The sequence below is a fragment of the Pungitius pungitius genome, chromosome 8 (assembly GCF_949316345.1).
Source record: "Pungitius pungitius chromosome 8, fPunPun2.1, whole genome shotgun sequence".
In the NCBI taxonomy this organism is placed as follows: domain Eukaryota; kingdom Metazoa; phylum Chordata; class Actinopteri; order Perciformes; family Gasterosteidae; genus Pungitius; species Pungitius pungitius.
The window spans coordinates 20,881,718-20,899,658 of record NC_084907.1 but is presented as its reverse complement, the minus strand read 5'-3'; the positions used below and the strand labels follow the sequence as shown (position 1 = coordinate 20,899,658).

General features: G+C 48.7%; 1 protein-coding gene across 3 annotated transcripts in view; it reads right to left on the bottom strand.

The window, feature by feature from the left end:
* The window catches only part of cacna2d2a (calcium channel, voltage-dependent, alpha 2/delta subunit 2a), a 104,971-nt gene that overhangs the window by 41,011 nt on the left and 46,019 nt on the right, over window positions 1–17,941 (bottom strand). For 2 of the 3 annotated variants that reach the window (XM_037490267.2, XM_037490268.2), the window contains exons 4-5: window positions 14,870–14,929; window positions 1,238–1,282 (exon numbers count right to left, since the gene is read on the bottom strand). In XM_037490267.2, coding sequence (XP_037346164.2) covers window positions 1,238–1,282; window positions 14,870–14,929 — 105 coding nt within the window. The remainder of the gene's footprint in view (window positions 1–1,237; window positions 1,283–14,869; window positions 14,930–17,941) is intronic. The other variant, XM_037490269.2, reaches the window with a different exon arrangement.

The window sequence follows — 17,941 nt, the reverse complement described above, 5'->3', positions numbered from 1 at the left end:
GGCCAACAAAAACAGCCAAAATATCTGTTTGGAGTAAACATCAGACCTGTGAATATATATATATATATATATATATATACACAAAGGACCCAAAGAGGTTAAAAAAAAACATTGCAACATGCAGTTTTCTATCAAGGATAAAGAGGAAAGAAATGAACAAGGAGAAGAGAATAGGAAATAGGAAAGGGAACAGAGGAGACGAGAGCCTGCGATCCACTTACCTTTTTAAACATGGATTCTTATCATGTTTCATAGTTCAGTGCAATAGAACATGTACGGTGCATTTCTCTCTAGTGGTTAGGCATTAATTGAAAGGGGTTGTAGAGGAGGGGGGGTGGGGGGTTCTAGATTCAGATATGGGAGTACTGGCGGGCGACTCTTAGGGGGATAGAGATATGACCTCTGAGTGACCTCCGCCTCCGCATCCGTCGTTGGGGTGGTTGTGGGGTTTGGCGAAGTGGGGGTCAGGGGGGGTGCGTCACTGGCTCGACCTCAGTGTGCCATGCTAATGATGACTGATGCTCTTCAATTAGATGTGCTGACAGGCCCTAAAGCGCTGTGTCATTAATCACAGGAGCGGCGTGCACAGAGAGAAAATCACCCTGTGATTTATTGCCCCTCCACCTCCCTCTCTCTATCTCACTGAGTCCCCCATCTTTTGTGCTTTTGGTGATCTAGAGGGGGGGGGATTCTTCCTCATTCCTCCTCTAAACCCAAACAATCAGCGGTGCCGGGCTCCGAGCGTGACCTATCCTGAAGAGGAAGTGGAGCCGGCGTGGTGGTGCGATGAGACCCCGGAAAAAAAAGCGGCGGCGACCCGAGGAAGGCGTCGCCCGGGCCCGGCGGGGGGCTGCCCCATGACACACGCCACGGACGCGTAACGTCCACTCCGCGGCTCGGGAGCCGAGGTCCAGCGAGGTCGACGCGGTCGGTGGGAGGGAGGCGAGAGAGAGAGTTCTGGCAAACAAGACGAGGGGCGAGGACAGTTGAAGCAGCCGTCACGTGCGCGTTGGCCTGCCCCCCCCCCCCCCCCGCCCCGTCATGAAGCAGTGCCCCCTCTCACTAACACACACAGACAGCCCAGTGGGGGAGGGGGGGGGGGGGGGGGGCATCAACACCCAGACACCGAGGAGGCCAGGGCAGAGGAGACAGGGTGGGGTTGGGGGAGGCAGACGGGGAGGGAGGTGGGACGGGGGGGTTGGGGGGGGACGGGGGGAGCAGTCCGTGCTGTACTCACATAGACTGAATCCGCTTTGGAATCGTAGTATGAAATGGCATTCTCCTGTGCAGAAAAGAAAAGTGAGAAGACAGGTGATGAGAGGAGATATAGCAGCGTCTATATCAGAGCCGACCCCCCCCCCCCTGGCGGTGGTAAGCTGGAGAGAGAGAGTCAGCGTTATATTCAATCACACTGTCCAGCATGAGAATATAATCAGCATCACAGAACACAGGAGCAGTAGTGTGATGTGGAATGAATGAGCCGGATGCATCTGCGCACTGCCTTCGGTCAGTAGGACGCGATGCTGGTGGCACATGTTCCAACTCGTGTTAAAAACACTGCAGGAACATTTTCATGTGTTGTGGAAAAGAATTAAAAAAAAAATAAAATAAAATAAAAACAGCCGCGTGGGAGCGCAATTTGCAAAGGGAGAACGACGACACTCAAAAGTGTTCCACCTCAGCTCTCACAGAGAGAGAGAAACAAAAAAAAAAGGAATAAATGAAAAGGATGTAAACGTTTGCTATTTTTCGACACACCGTTTTGCTCTGATCACGGATTGAAATCACCGGTCACAAGACGCGGAGCCCGAGGCTCAACCTTTCACCCGCCCAGGTCCAGGTCATTCACCCCGAGCAAAGAAGCCTAACCCAGGTGGTCTGCCCCCCCCCCCCCCCCCCCCCACCCTCTCATTACCGCGTCCTTATCTCCCGTAGAGGCAGCCGGGTGGGGGAGGGGCGGGGGGGGTGTGGCGTGCAGCGAGCAGCGCCGGTGGGGGCCTGCCTCATTATCGCGAGAGGAGGCCGGCTGAGGTCGAGGCGCTCTCAAGGGCGCCGCGGCGAGCGCCTCGACCTCACGAGATGAGCTGCGGTCGCGGTCCGGCGGGGGGGGGGGGACAGAGTCCACTGCACGGCTACGCTCAATGTGCGCTTGCGTTCAACGTTTTAGCCCGTGGCTGTTTGTGTCTCTGTACACACACACACACACACACACACACACACACACACGTGTCTGTTTAACTCGTACGGCATCTACGTGGACGTATTCTCTCCAGTCCGCACCTTTCTCTCGGCGCCTCTTGACTCTCAAACTCACACTGACACGGGGCGCGGGGGGGGGGGGGGGGGGGGGCGACGGGGCCCGGACGCAGCATGTGTTTCTGGGTAATGAGCGCGGACAAAGACGGAGTGGACGCAGAGTCCCGCCTTCCTGACGAATGTCCTCAGCTTACGTCCACAGCTCTGTCGGGGAGATGAGGATTGAGGGTGGGAGGGGAAGGAGCTGGAGGGAGTACATCGGGTCGAGGTGGAGGGTGGGCATGGAGGGTGATATGAAGGGATGAATTGAGAGGACAGAGGTGGGGGGGGGGGGGGGTGGTTGTGGGTGCAGTGGGGGGGTGGGGGAGGGGGGGGGAGAGATGCCAGGTGCTAAAAATAGCCCTTCCTCTGTAGGGAAGAGAGGAGAAAGGGGGCGAGCGAGACTGTGGCAGAGCAGCAGCGTTGTGGTGTCTGCCAGCTGGGTTGATCCGGAGCCCAGTCCTGCTCGGACCGGTCCCTCGCTTCCAAAAAGAGTTTACTCCCACCACTGTGGCGTCACGCTGGCTTCCTGTAAATAAGCGCCGAGGTCCTCCAACCCGAGGGACACAGACAAATAATACACACACAAAACATACCACACGTTACTGAATACAGAAATTAGTGAAGGCACATACTGTACTTTTATTCAGGCCACAAGGGTCCCAGGGCTTTGATGAATATAGACCCATCAGTCATTGGTATACTGTCTATTTGGACATTTGTGTTTATAAAACTTCCCTCTTACCCTTTACAGGTAACGATTGGGAATAACATTTATTGGATTGAAAAAAGTATTCACTACAATAACTACTGTTCTACTAAGTAAAATAATAACCCCTTTTGCATCCCTCTTGCTCTCTACAAAGACTTTTTATGAGTTTTTTATGTTGTTGAAATTTGAAATATGACAAAAACAAGACCTCTAAAACATAATAACACAAGCATTTTCCGTTATACTGATGGGACTCATGAAAGCAGCAACATCTGTGTCCATGGAACGTCTCCGTGTTGACGCGTCCGAGGCCGCCGTGACCCTCTGAGCGGTCCCCAAGGGGGGGGGAATGGCCATCTGCTGCGGCTGGTCACAGGGCTCTATGGCCTCGGGGGTCCAGGTTAAACACACATTTGATGCACCACCACCACCGAGCCAGCAATTTCCCCACATTAACCTCCCTGATGCTAAACTCATACTTATAGCGCGGCTGTATGCTTACAGACACTCATGTGTACCATGTACACGGAGTGAGTGCACGGCCAGGTGTGTGCGCTCACACACACACAACAGTGTGCAACGTGCACCGCAGAAACACGCACCGAGTCAGAGAAATTCCCACTGACCCAAAGTGCTATCAGTAAATTAAATCTATCGTACGGAGTGGACCAGCAAACTCCAAACAGGAGACAAACACTGAGGTCAGGTGATGATCTCCAGCCCCCCCCTTGCATCAATCTTCCTCTCTGCGCTCTTATCTCCAAATTCTTCCTCTTTCCTCCCTTTGCCACAAATCTCCTCCTCCTCCTCCTCCTCCTCCAGCCTGTCTTGTCTTATCTTCATCTTTGCCAATCTCTCCATCCTCAAGACCAGCCTCCTCTCACCAATTTCAGATTCCAGCGAAAGCAGCGGCGCGTAGGTTAAATGCCTGCTGTTGCTATAGAAACCGCCCCTCCGCTCTAGATGACAATGTGACTTTGTCTCCTCAAGAGGGCTACAACGTCTGCTCGGTTTTTTTTGGGGGGGGGGTTCTGACCAGACACATGCCTGCCTCTCCTTTGTTTGCGTGTGCGCCTGTCAGTCCGTCAGAGCGCGAGGACGCTCTTCTGTCGGCGTGTTTTCCTGTCATCGCCGCACGCTGTTATTTCAATGTCACCCGTTGCTTGTAGTTACACATTCAAACTTTAAAATCTCCTTTTCGAGTGAAGGTCGGAGCCTTTGAAGCCCAGACATGTCATCGCATGCGGAGAGGACCGTGACAGGTGATTCCTCCAGGTACCGCGCGGCGTTACAATAGGTGACGGAAGAGTGTCTGCTCCACAAAAGGCTGTCACATGCAGGGGCGCATGTAAATGACGGAGTGTGGTCGCCGGGACCCAATCCTTTGAATTGGGAGGCGTGCGATCCCTCGATGGATCGGGCTGAGACGGGTTGACATTTTGAGCGCGAGACAAGCGCTCCATCACGGGGGGGGGGGGGGACAGATTACAGTCATATTCATATCTCCTCCGGACACCTGCTAATGATTTTATAATTACAGAACACACTCTGTGCCTCCGCCGAGCCCTGGGGTGTGCACACAGGCACACGGAAACGCACACACGCACACACACACACGCACGCACTGCACCCCTCTCCTGGCCCCCCCGATAGTCTAGCAATCATCCGTAGCCCCGGTTTCCCTAATGGAAGCTGACATTATATCAAACACAATAAAGGATTTCATTTAATGCTCTTCATTAGCGCACACACATCAGCCCAAAAGGTGCACACCGACAGACACACACAGCTCACTTAGTGTGGAAAATGCACCAGGAATATAAAAGAGGAAAAAAAAAAACAACACCGTGTGATTATGCCGCAGAGAAGAACTGCGTTGGTAAAGTTTGAGGCGGTTACGGAGCTTTACGTTCTGACTCTCTTCTTCCCCCCCCCCCCCCCCCCCCCACACACACAAGTCCCTCTTCACGTCCCTCCCTCTGTTTTTCCATTTCCACAGCGTCCTTACACCCCATCTCCACGTGTCGGATGGCATGAGACTCAACGCATTCGAAACTGGATAAACACTCGGGCCGCATTGGCTGGAGAGACGTCTCTCCGGTAAAGAGGAGGGAATGAAATCCTGCAGACTGAGCACACACACTTGAACACACACACACACACACACACACTAACGCACAAGTGCATTACAAGCTACGTATGTTCAGTGGGAAATGACTGACATCCAATTTTATCAGGAGAATTAAATTTAAAGGAAATGTATGCACAATGGCATTCAGTGCTGAAAGGAGAGATGTCAAAATGGAAAAACACGTCCCCCGCCATCAGAAAAAAAAGAGATTCTTCCAGCTGATTTCTTTCAGTTTTATAAGGTCCACAGGTTTGCACGAGTGTTAAAACGTGAGCTTGTGAAATGGGATTTTCAAACAGAGGTAAATGAATCATGGATATGTAGGAATTTGTCAGGGATCTGAAAGCCTTTTAACCACTTTGATCTTGAATTGTACCGGTACCCTGTGAATAAAACATGAATTCTTGTTCTTTTTGTGGAGCTTCTTTGATTCACAGGATATTAAATCCCGTCTTTTAATGTGCGTGGGAGTATTGCTTTTTAACATAAATAAGAAACTATTTTGTCAGAAATCATTTATTTTTGTGCATACATTTGACTTGAAATAAGACGTTGCATGCAGCAAATAGAAGGTCCAAATGAGAGTTGATAATCCTTTTCCTTGTTGCCCTTCAGAAAGCACTCATATGCTCTGTGTGCATGCATCACGTGCATCCTCCTGGATTTAACGACTTAATTAAACAGCATGTTGAAGTAACGGGGGTCTTTGTGTCTTTGTGAAAAATTGCAGAAACGAGAATCGTCCGGTGTATCTTCTCTGGAAAGGTTCTCATTTTGTCCGGGTCACATGTTTCAAGAGGCTTCTCAATTTGGAACTGATTGCTGAAAATGTTCTTTTGCCCAAACCCGACAAAGTCCCGTTGCTTGAATTTGACGACTCCAATTTTGTCGGGAAAAACTAAAATCTCTGAGGCGAGGAAATGTCAAATGTTAAAAATGATTACAGTAGACACGTAATTAATTCAATTATTCAACTTTCTTTGGCGCTTATTTTTCAATCTTATCTTATTTTTATATTTTTGATATAATTATTCAGTTATTACAACAAATATATTATTTGCTCATGAGTTTCCTACGTGATATGCTGATTATTTCATTGCATTTCAATAATAACATTGCATAGCATGGCTACACATCATTGACTTGGCATTTAAAACTACTGTATGTATTGTTTTATGTATATTTTTTCATGATTTACCTCATCTTTGTCCAGACAAAGAAACTCATCTGGAACCATTTAGGATATGAGAATAATGATTAAAAAAAAGCCGGATAGAATAACAGAATTTCATCCAACTTTAAAATAGACTGTTTTCTTCACTTTTATATCTCAACTTGTTGTAGTTTTATTCTTGGAAGTCACTGCTATCTCCTTTATGTATTTTTGTTCAGTTTTGAAAGTAACTGCCGGTTACCAATACATCTCCTTTTCGTAATGTCAAGTCAATAAAGAGCCAACCAGAAAAATGGAATTTAAAACTATTGGCCTGGAAGAGATAGGGACAGACACAGAGAGACAGAGAGAGAGACACAGAGAGACACAGAGAGACAGAGAGAGACACAGAGAGAGAGAGAGAGAGAGTGAAAGCCTGATAAAGGAGTGCACGACAGAGGCCTCGGGCGCCGCTGCATGCCTCTCTCTCATTGGCAATGCTCGGCATCTCCGGGCTTTCGAGCGATTAGGGAGCTGCTGAGACCATGGCGTCCAAGCATAGCTCCAATGCAGATGTGCATCTTGTATTGCCAATAAACTGAATGTGCCCTCCGATTACAGCTCCAATACACGGGGCGAATTCGGCAAAGTTAACGACGTTCTCCGTGCACGTCTCATCAAGGACTCACAAAGACGGGCGGCAAGCATGGAGATTGAAGGAGGAAGTGAAGAAGAAGAGAGAACGGGAGGACAATTAAGAAAGAAGCAATTAAGAAAAACATAATTTGAAGAAATATTAAGGTTACGTATGCCATGGTTACTTTTCATGCCCCCAATTTCAGCAATGGATCTGCAATTTCTACTCTACAAATGTCTCTGCAAATATCCTGCAGGTCAGATAATCCTGCCTCTCTTGTGAATCCCCCCCGGTAAAAGCAGTTAAATCAGTCAGTGAATATTCCAATTCACCGATAACGGCGGAAGCCTTTGTCCTGCTGAATTCTGGGTAATGCTGCTCTCCATTGTTGGCTGACAGGCCTCCTTTGACGAGCGGGTTTAAATGCTGATAGCATCGCCACACGGCATGGACACAGCGCCAGATAAAAAGCCTATCCAACACGAACACGCGCATGCCAACACCTCCCAAACAAGCCCCCCCCCCCCCAATCTGATCAACGCTGGGGAAGCAGGAAAGAGGTGATGTAACACCAAATAAAGACAAATAAGATAAACAGGCCGTGGCAATATTAACGCTATCTTTGGATTCCAGAGGGATTTTGATAAAGCAAATAGAATTATCCACGCCCAGCCGGGGCGACCAATCACAAACAAGCTGGTTCTCGGTCCCCCCCCCCCCACCCCCCCGTCCAATCACAGTGCGGCCCGACACGTGACGTTGTTTCCAGATTCATTTATGTTTTTCGTACGAGGTGAAATACAGCTTTTTCATTTCGCTGATGTTTTTCAACAATTGCCCCACCGCTATTGCCTGCTATAGTCCCGAGAAGCCCCCCCAACCCCGTCTTTACATGCCGGTTTCAGAGTGGCCAATCAACAATCAACGCCGACCGAGGGAAACCTGTTATTTTCGACCCCGTAATCATTTCCATCAGATGCCTTGCTGTCCCCCTACGGTGATTTCAACATGCAAATGACAAAGGGAAACCTGCTTTAAGACATCTGTGGACGGGCACCAAGGACAACGGGGACAGAGTAGACGGCGTAACCACCATAACCAGAGCAGACGTCTCCCCTCTGCTACAGCGAAAAAGCCGCCTGTCACCACTTAGACCGCTCAGGCACATCTCTCACCCGGAAGGGAGGAAGTCTCGGGCGTGGAGTGATAAAGGTCATTTTTTTTCAGTATAGACATCCCTTTTAATTGGGCCGTGATGAATGATTACTTGTTAAATTACATTTCTGGCAATAGTGAACGGGGGGGGGGGGGGGGGGGGGGAGGTTTAAGGCCCCCGGGGCCATGAAGCACATTAGGGGAACCTCTGCTACCCCCCCCCCCCCCCCCCCTTCATTTCCTGCCATATCTACTGTGAACTCTAACAAAAAGGCACAAAATGGCCAAAGCTAACGTTTTCTGGCTATAAACATATAAATGAATCACTAAATGATTGAAGCTGTCATCTAAGCTGCTGAGACAATATCTATCAATCATCTACATGATGCAAACAATAAATAAAACACACACAACCGGTGCATTTTGCTTCCTGCTTTGACCAGAAGGGCCTCCCAGACCAGGCCTCGCACTTCATGGGTGTCGGGCCGTTTGTTCGGGGGGGCGGAGAATCGAGGTTGGCTGGATTTCTCTCGCCATCGACTCCCATCTCCTGGCGAGGCAGGCGGATCGATCGGTGGGATTTTAGACACGGAGCAACACCCGCTCAGCACAGTCGGCCAATCTCTCGGTGAGCGAAGGCTCACTGCCGCGCCCCCCGACTTTTCTTCTTCTCCGTGCTCCGTTTGTCTTGTTGCGTTTTCTCATTACCTGCTCCCGTACTTCAGGGGTTCTTCCACCGCGAGTTTCGTTTCAGACGTTTCAGCCAAAGTCGCCCTACTCAAAATAAAGAGCGGCGTGAGTCTTCGAGAGGCCTCTCCTGAAGCAGCAAAAGGAATATTAGAGGTTGGATGTGGAGAAACAAAAGGATTGCTGGAGAGAAAGAAAAAAAAAAGAGAGCGGACGAAAAAGTTATTTAAAAAAAAAAAAAAAGGAAATTTCTACCTTTGGAGAGCACCACTTAAGCAAATTACGACGGCCTGCAATCAAGGAGCTGAAATTACTTAACTACTGTGTCACCACAGCAACCAAAAGCCTGATCAAGGCTGTGAGCAGAGCAGCAGCTGAAGGAAGGTTTAGTGAGAAGCTGCAGTGTCTGGTGCAAAGTCACTTGACTGAATACCAATTAATCAATTGATTAAATCATGCTTGATCCACATCGACTCCAGGCTTCGTCGTCGGGGTGTTGACACACTTGCTGCTTTTTTCGGGTTACGCGTTGCAGGCGGCGCTCGATCCAGTTTCTGAGGCCTCCGCGCCACATCAGATACCTTCTGCCACACGAACACTGCAGGAATCCTCCTCTCCCTCCTCATTCCGTTCCCTCGCAGTGGCGAGCGGATGGAAGTCCGCTCCACGGCTCAGGATTCAGTGATAACACTGTTTATGAGTTCCATTACGTGCTCGGCAGGCTGTAAGCAGTCTGTCTCTCTCGCGCAGGCACAAGGAATAGAAAGAAGAAGAAGAAGAAGAAGAAACCAGCTCCCAATGAAAATAGACGCGGTTTATTTGTGATTGTGCCGTATGGTTCTGCTCAGTGTTTGAAATAAGGGGGGGGGGGGGGGGGGGGGTGAAGCTTTTCAGTTTACGTAGCTGTGGTGCTGCTGCCAGGGTTGGCAAAACGAAATGTATTTTTACTTATATATATATGGCTTTTTTTTTTTTTAAAAGGTGATATTCATGAACACCGTTGGCATGCCGATGAGTCCCGCATTCATCCATTTGGTTCAGGTCAACCAGCGACAGAAGATGGATGATTTAACCTGGAAAAGATTTAGAAACAAGGAAACTGGAAACTTTTGTAAAAGCCAAAGAAGGAAGACTCGCATTTATAAATGAACACGTTGAAAGTGGGAGTCAAATTAGACAAAAACTTGACAATTTCCGTCTATTTTAACAGAATCTGAACTCAGACCTGTCAGAGCAGCCCTCAATAGACTAATGAATTCTCTGGCTAATGGAGCTGATAGTTTAGAGGGTCGCCACATCGAGATTCTCACTCGTTTTCTTCTGAAGGGCCAATTATCTCAAATAGGAGACATTTATCAAAGGAGGCCGAAACGTGGTCAAGTGAACGAACCCATGTCAACTCTCGCTACGGCCCCTTGCAGGTGTGGTCATGTCCCACCTGTGTGGGGACCCGTTTTGACTCAAGAGCATTACATGTGCCGTACTACTGGCTACTTTTGGCAATCGATGCCCAGTGAATAATTAACTGAGTAATAATTAGGAAAACCGGTAGATTATGAGGGACAAAAGCCGAGGCTCTCAGGAGTGGGGAGTGAATCCTATTTTTAGATATGACAAAAGGTACCCATTGAACGTACGTGTGTGATGAGAGAGAAAGAGGTCACGTGGATACTACTGTGTTACGTATGAGAGTGGGTGGCTGAGTGGAGATGAAGAGGGAAAGCAGAGGAGAGATTGTGTTGTCCTATGATGAAAGGCTTGATTGATTAGAGAGTGATGATTGCAGTAAATGGCCTGGAAGATGGTTCCATCTCTGTTTCCCTGTTTCCTCCGTCTCCTCTGCTCTTCTTCCCTCACTCGCTTGCTTTCTCACTTACACCTCTCTCCCTCCGCGCCTCTCTTTGTCACCCCCCCCCCCCTCCTCCTCTCTCCCTGGTTTCATCATGGCAACCCATCAACAGAGCCCCCCTCTCTCTCTCTCTCTCTCTCTCTCTCTCCCTAATGGCACCGCTATTAGCGCTAATGCATTTCAAACATACAGCAGCTGCCACATCACAAACGGAGGGAAAGTACAGGTCTTCCTGCCATCTCTGTTCTTTCTTTCATCAAATCTTGTGTCTCGTGTCCAACATGTTGAACTCGGTGTCAACCCTCTTTCAGATAAGAAACAGCGGTCACAACCCAAAGCAGATGTGGGTTCGTGGGTGGTTGAACAACTGAATGCTAATTTGGCCGATGTGTTAACCGTAGGGCTCACATTACAAGTATTAAAACCTCAGCTTTAGTGATTGTCTCTGAACCCACACACATATACTTGAGTTGTGCCAAACTAGGCCAAACATACTGTGTGTCATGCACTTAAGCTGCATGCCGAGACATTACGTTATTACAAGACTCCCCAGTTGTCACTTTAAACAATGCAACGTGCTTTAACACATAATCAATAGAGTTCTGTAAATTTGTGAGTGGTGATTAAAATGTGATTGCTGAGACAAATCCTCTCCATATATGGACTAACCGACAGATCAACTGTTATTAACTGCATCCACGCTGCCTTCACAGTTTCATCATAAAAAAAAAAACGTGTTCTGGGAATGTGCTGATTGCGAAATTCACAGCTGATACAGATGTTTGTTAGTTACTCCTTTCCTCCGTGAGTACACTTTAAATGTTTATTTTGTTGAGCTCGTAGCCCCTTAGGGGGGGGGGGGATGCTGTGCACAAAGCCTTTGAAAGAAAGCAACTGCGATGCGAAAGCTTCCAGCAGGAGCGGAGCGGCGGGGTTTCAGAGCAGAGATCTGCCCGCAAGGAGTACAGTTTTGGAGATTCCAGCAGGGATTTGTTTTAAGACCGATGAAGTAACAGGGGGGGGGGGGGGGGGGGGGGGGTGACAGACAGGCCCTACGCCTTGCCGTGTAGGAAATATCAGGTGCGGCAGAGTGGAGCAGCCATTTGCTCTGGCTGAGGATGAAAGACCCCATTTTGCCACCCAATTAAGCCCGGCTAGGCAGATGCATGGTGCGGCGGTTCTGGAACGCATCGCTGAGAGTATCGGAGGACGGGGGGGGGGGGGGGGCCCAGTCGGCCTTGATGGAAGAAAGAGCCCACTTGGCAGCCTCAATAAACCTATCCGCCCCTGCCTTTTTCCACACTGGAGCGGCGCAGGTCGGCGAACCTACCATCGCCATGGGAACACAAGACTTTAAGAGGTGGCAATTTGGATTTTAACATCCCGAATATTTGGAAGAAATTTACCTCGGGATCTCCCGCCGACTGCCTTGGATGTTAAGTCAGTCGGATAAAGTTAAGTTAAACAGAGTTAAAAACATCAGCCTCCCTTAGGAAGGAAACGTTTTTTTGTTATTGAGGCCGTCGAGACAACCAGCCGTGGAGGAGAAGATCAGCAGAATCACACCCCAAACCAAATGGCCTGGAGCATCGAAAAAAAAAAAGAAAAAAAAAAGGCGAGACTATAAACAGAGACCTGAGGCACAACCAAAGAAAAATTGAGGAGACTCGAAGACATTATCATAATGGCAATGCGTACCGTCTCTCGATGGGTTTTCACGTCTCATGGAGATTGAAATCACCACGAGGGCCTCCAAGTGGGCAGTGGGCGGGAAGCGGTTTGAGTCTGGGCCACGTCTACAGCCTATGAGGGGCCTACGTGGACGACATGGCAACCATGACAACGACTGCCCCTGCATGAGATGCCTTTCTGCCATTAGAAGTTCTATGGAAGCTTTAAAGGAGCCAGCATGAATTTCAACCGAAAAAGAAAGAGAAAGGGAATTAAAATCCACGAAGACAGCACAACGCAACACTAAAGTACACTCATCAATGACAATGCTTCGCAGCTGTGCTTTTGAGCCCCCAATTTTAGTTTACCAAAGGGAGTTTAGACATTTGGGGTCTGACGTTGTTCTCCCCCCCGCCCCCCCGATGAGAGTTGCGAAGTGAGCGTGTCGCCTTGGGATGACTCTGTTTCCAACACAACAGTCGAGTGTCACAGAGGGACGGGCACCTGACCTTGAGAAATCAGCAGCAATCCAACACTTTAATGTCCATTTCACACACCATTTCATGCCGATGGATTTAAAACCCCGAACGACCGCCGCAACAGTTGTTACGCTCAACATTTTGACATCCATAATGTCCAGCCGTTTGGGATGGTCAGGAAACAGTTGTGGCAAAGGAAGAAGACTCAATGTGTGTGTGTGTGTGTGTGTGTGTGCGCAAAAGAGGGGAGGAAGGTCTTCCCATCACCACGCTAACAGCTGTGATGGCAGCCGCTACGAGGAACAGGCGTATCATTGAGTTTCTGTGATGTCACCAGTTTGGCGAGGAAAGCAGATGGGCTGGGCCAGGTACTGAACCTCCCGTTAATAAACACATGCAAATAAATACCCGCTCGCCGATAAGCAAAAACAAACCACACACACACACACACACACACACACACACACACACACACACCGTCAGCCACTCAGAAATTCTATCAAAACGCAAGGTCAGCCATGCATGGACACCTATTCTCTTCATTTGACAGACGGCTCCACCTGCTAGTTTAAGATGCAATGTATTTCTTTCTAATATGCCCAAAGAGCATGCTAATCTCATTAGAGTGTCAGTCAGCAGAGTGCTCACCTAAAGATAAATTAGGAAAGCACAACATCTATGAACGGGGAGAAATCTTCCCGCAAGGATGTGGCATTTTCTACGTCTACTACGCCCCCCCCCCCACAACCCCCACCCCCGAGTGAGGTTTCTTTAATAGTTTCAGAGCCGTCCCTGCTGAGATTCATTACCTGGCCTAATTATAAAAGGAAATAAAATCAGCTCCAATGCATTGCTAATAGGGGAGAACCATTAGGATTATTTTGCAGCGTTGAAAAAAATATGATAAATTCCAACTATTTTCATGCCTGATTAAAGACACATAAAGACAACAAAGGATGTTTGTGAATGGGATCGAGATGCAGAGAATGCAAAAGATGGGTGTGAAGCTGGTGTGACTGGGCAGAAATACAGATAGAAAACATAAAAGCCGAAAGGAGGAAAGGAGGGTGGGGGGGGGGGGGGGGGGGTGATTGGATTAAAGAAAATGCTGGCTTTTCCACTTGAGGAGTTATTGATGCCCTATTGGATGCAGCTACTTATGAGCAGGTGAGCTGTGTGTGTGGTCACTGTGACCCAGGCCACACTTCCTGCAAGCATCAGAGCCGGACGGGGGGGGTGGGGGGGGGAGACGGGCATTAACTTCCCTCCGGCCTAAGACCAAGGGACAGCCGCACTGCAGCCCTCCCCCCCCCCTCCCTCGAACCATCCACACCAGCACTACAGCTCAAGAGAGTAAGCAACCGTAGAATAAGAAAAATGGCCTTTGCAGGGAAGTGAGCCTCATAATTATTTGTTTTAAATCAGTTAAAATCTTTTTCTCAGATATCCCCCCAGGAGGCGCTGGGTTAAAAATCCATTTGTGGGAAGTGTACCATGACAGCGAGCTCGTCTCCCTGGAGACAGAGGATGTGACAGTAGAGATTGTGCATGTGCATCTGTCTGCTGGGGCTGTATATATATGTGTGTGTGTGTGTGCGTGTGTGTGCATGTGCATGTGTGCATAAGGATCAGTATGCACACATGTACATGGGGCATTTGAGTGTTTTGAGTGTGCAAAAGAAAAAAAGTGGAGCACGCAAGCTCCCGATCACACAGTCAAACACGCAGACCAGAATAATACCATTTCTTTTTTGGATCGCAAGAGCGGATCTCTTGTGTTTTAAAGGTCGGCTGCACGAGAACGCAATGTTCAACTTGCTGTATCCTGTGAAATAAAACACACAGAAGGCTCTTACATAATACTTAAGCAAATATATACATATATGTGCGACCGTACATCTAGAACTGGGTTTGTGAGTACTTTTTGTTTTTCTTTCCACCTGTAAAAATGTAGGCTTCATCACCACATTGTCTCTGTGATGCTGATCACATTGTCAATCCGCGTTAGCAGAATAAGAAAAATAGCCTGTGAAAAGAAGGAGGAATAGAGAAGGAAGAGGTCTCGGGGAAGGAGGGAGAGGAGCGGGTGTCCTACTTTACCGTCACACCGTCTTGCCATTCGTGCTCCTTCTGAAGCTGCTCCGCTTCCCTGGCCAGTTTCTACAAGGAAACACAAAAAAAGAGAAACAGCAGAGTGTGTGTCAGGAGTCAATGGGACATAGAGTTGTGAGTACGTCTGTGCGCGTTGCAGAAACACTCAGAGAAAACCAGATGGAAACATTTTGCGGTGACCTTGTTCCCTACAAGGTTTAGGTGGTGCTGCTGTGAATGAACTGGATGGAGCCCAAAGCACCTTCCTCCTTAATCACTCTAGATTACAGTATAGCATCGAAAGCCAACAACTGCTCGTAAACTGCCACTGGCAACACAAAAGGAAATGTAATGTTTTGAGCAGTGCAAATTGTTTCTTTAAAACGTCTTTGGTTACAGGGTTCTATTGGGAAGTATCTGCATTTGAGTATCTGCCTCGGCTGACTAAGATACTATCAGATAAAAATAGTGAGTGTGACGTGCATAGACCTTTATCACCAGTGGGCCCGGAGTAGATCCATGCCAGTTCAAATTAGCAGGATACCGTTAATGTAATGTTTGCTGATTTGTAGCTTCAGCTGCTCACGAGTTGTTAGTGTCACGTGTGCCTTATAATACTGTTCAACACAGATGGTTCGATTGACTTTATGTTGGCAACTGAAACTGAAACCCATGAAATGAAACCCAAATATTCTCTTACTAGTATCACACACCACTCGGCACTGAAGTTTCCTTTAAAATGTGCCAAACATTGTTTACCATGATGTACCCAAGGCTTATCTCTGAAGAGGCTTAAGGTGTGTAGCCGTCTCATACAGCAGGTCATCCAAGTGGCAAATATGGTGAAGCCTCGGGCCCAATCCCATCGCCGCCCCCCCCCGCCCCCGAAACCCCAAGCCCTGAACCTTCAGGGACTGAATTGAAGTCACCTTGGTTGAGTCTGCGAGGGCTTGAAATGGTGCAGCACTTTGCTGCCACATGACACCATGACAACGTCAATATATATATATATATATATATATATATATATATATTAGTACTATGTTTCACTCCCTGATTTGAACTTTTGAGGGGTCATTTCAAATTATGTAATATTTGATGAATAAATGAGTGCATTGGGCTTCATGTGTCTTCTCTGTTGACCTTTCCTCACGTCTCCATGCTTCCACTGGTTTTTCTGTGTCTAAAGTCACATTTCCCTTGGGAGAAGGGAATTACACAGTAATGCTGATTTACAAGAAAGGGTTCATGGAAGGGTTTAAAAATGTCTGCCAGGGAGCCCTCAAACACTCGCCGATTCGACAGTGGGACACAACTAAACCCTCATGGAGTTAGCGGGAGAGCCCCTCAAAGTCCGTGAGTCGGATTTGGGCCCTCGCGTCTCCCCCCCTCCCTGCAGCCCTCCCTCTTGCGCCTCGGCATCTAGGTTTTTTTCCCCGAGCCTCTAGGGGGCCGTCTTGTTCCTGTCCCAGAATAGTGTGATCAGCCGTAAAGACCCAGGAGCCCGGGGGGAGGGGGGGGGCCCTGGAACCACTAACCCCTATACTACCCGAGTATCAGCTGTGGACAACTGTCATCATCAAAGCCGTCTCATTTCTATTAAGAGCCCCGCCCACCTCATCTCAGCTGACCCTCCCACTCCATTCATCTCGCGCTCCGTCTCTTCTGAGCACAGACCCGGCCCAGAATATGGGGACGCCAGGGGAGCATAATAGTTGTGCGGTATGTACGTACTGATATCACTAATCAAATTAGAAGAAAAAAAAATGTGGATGCATTCAAGTCCCCTTGAGTCTTTTTGCTCTTGCGTTTATGGCTTTTAATCACCTGAACAAAAACTGAACAACAACGATAAGATTTATTTCATTTCCTAATGAGACATTATGCGACTGAAACAATGAGGATTTAATTATTCCATTTCAATTATTATCCAATAGAAAAAAGACCGCATTTCTAGTTCTGAGATCTGAGGTCTGGAAGAAAAGCCATATGATTTCAATCTGTGTCACAACAGCTGGAATGTGTAATATGTTTTTTTTTTTTTTTATGATCTCCAAAGTTGTTTTTGGGGACATAAAAAAGCTTTTTCTCCTCAACCCTCATGTCACGTCTTTTGATCCAGCGACCCCTTCGTCCCTTGGACAGTCTTTTTCTCTGTATTTAATCTGTCAGTACAAATCTCTACTTTGTCCTTTGAAAAATCCCATCTCCCACCCCCCCCCCCCCGAGTAGCCCGCGTGTCTTTTATTTCGGAGCTCCGTTTCTCCAGCTGCTTCCCCCCCCCCCCCCCATACAATTTTTTTCCCTCCCCTCTCTCCTTGGTAGGCCCACCATTTCTCCAGGACCCTATCTCCCCCCTAGCAGCTTAATGCAGTCGCCCCTCCCTTTAAAAAACACCAATGTGTCTTCACGCGTCGTTCTCCCTGTTGGCCCAGATGGATGGGGCAACGCAAACAGCCAATGAATCAGAGTGAGGGATGTGGGAAGGTGGGGGGGGGGGGGGGGGGGGGGGCAGGGATATATCATCCACGCTGGTGGCTGGAGCCCAAGCGGCTTAGAACGCTGGATGAGCATAGTGAGATCAGCGCAGTACGGCACCAGATAAGCCCGGTTTCGGGCCCACACAAACGAACGCCGGCGCAAACAACACCGCGGCACACAAAGACGCCGCGGCACGTCGGCAGCGCGAGCAGCGGCGCTCCGGGTTGTTATTGCCTTGACACAAAATGGATTTGGTCAAGGTCAAGGCCAATAGACACGCCGATGTGACGGATCGGAGTGCGGGAAGCGCACTTAAAGCGAACACATAATGACTCAGGTGAACGTGTGATTAGTCAGCACGAGGGGATTAGCATCTTCAATACTCACAGCTATTCAGTTTGCTGGTGTTCCGGGGGGGGGGAGCGGCTTAATCACTCGGCCGTGTTATTTCTGGGGAGGGGCGGGGAGTGCAACACGCGAGGGACGGGCGGCGCCACGCCGACGAGACGCCGGGCCGCCCTTCCGCTGAGCGTTCACTTAAAGGGCACTTGTGGGGACACTCCAAAAAAAAAAAACAGCCCCACAATGCGCACGTTTGAG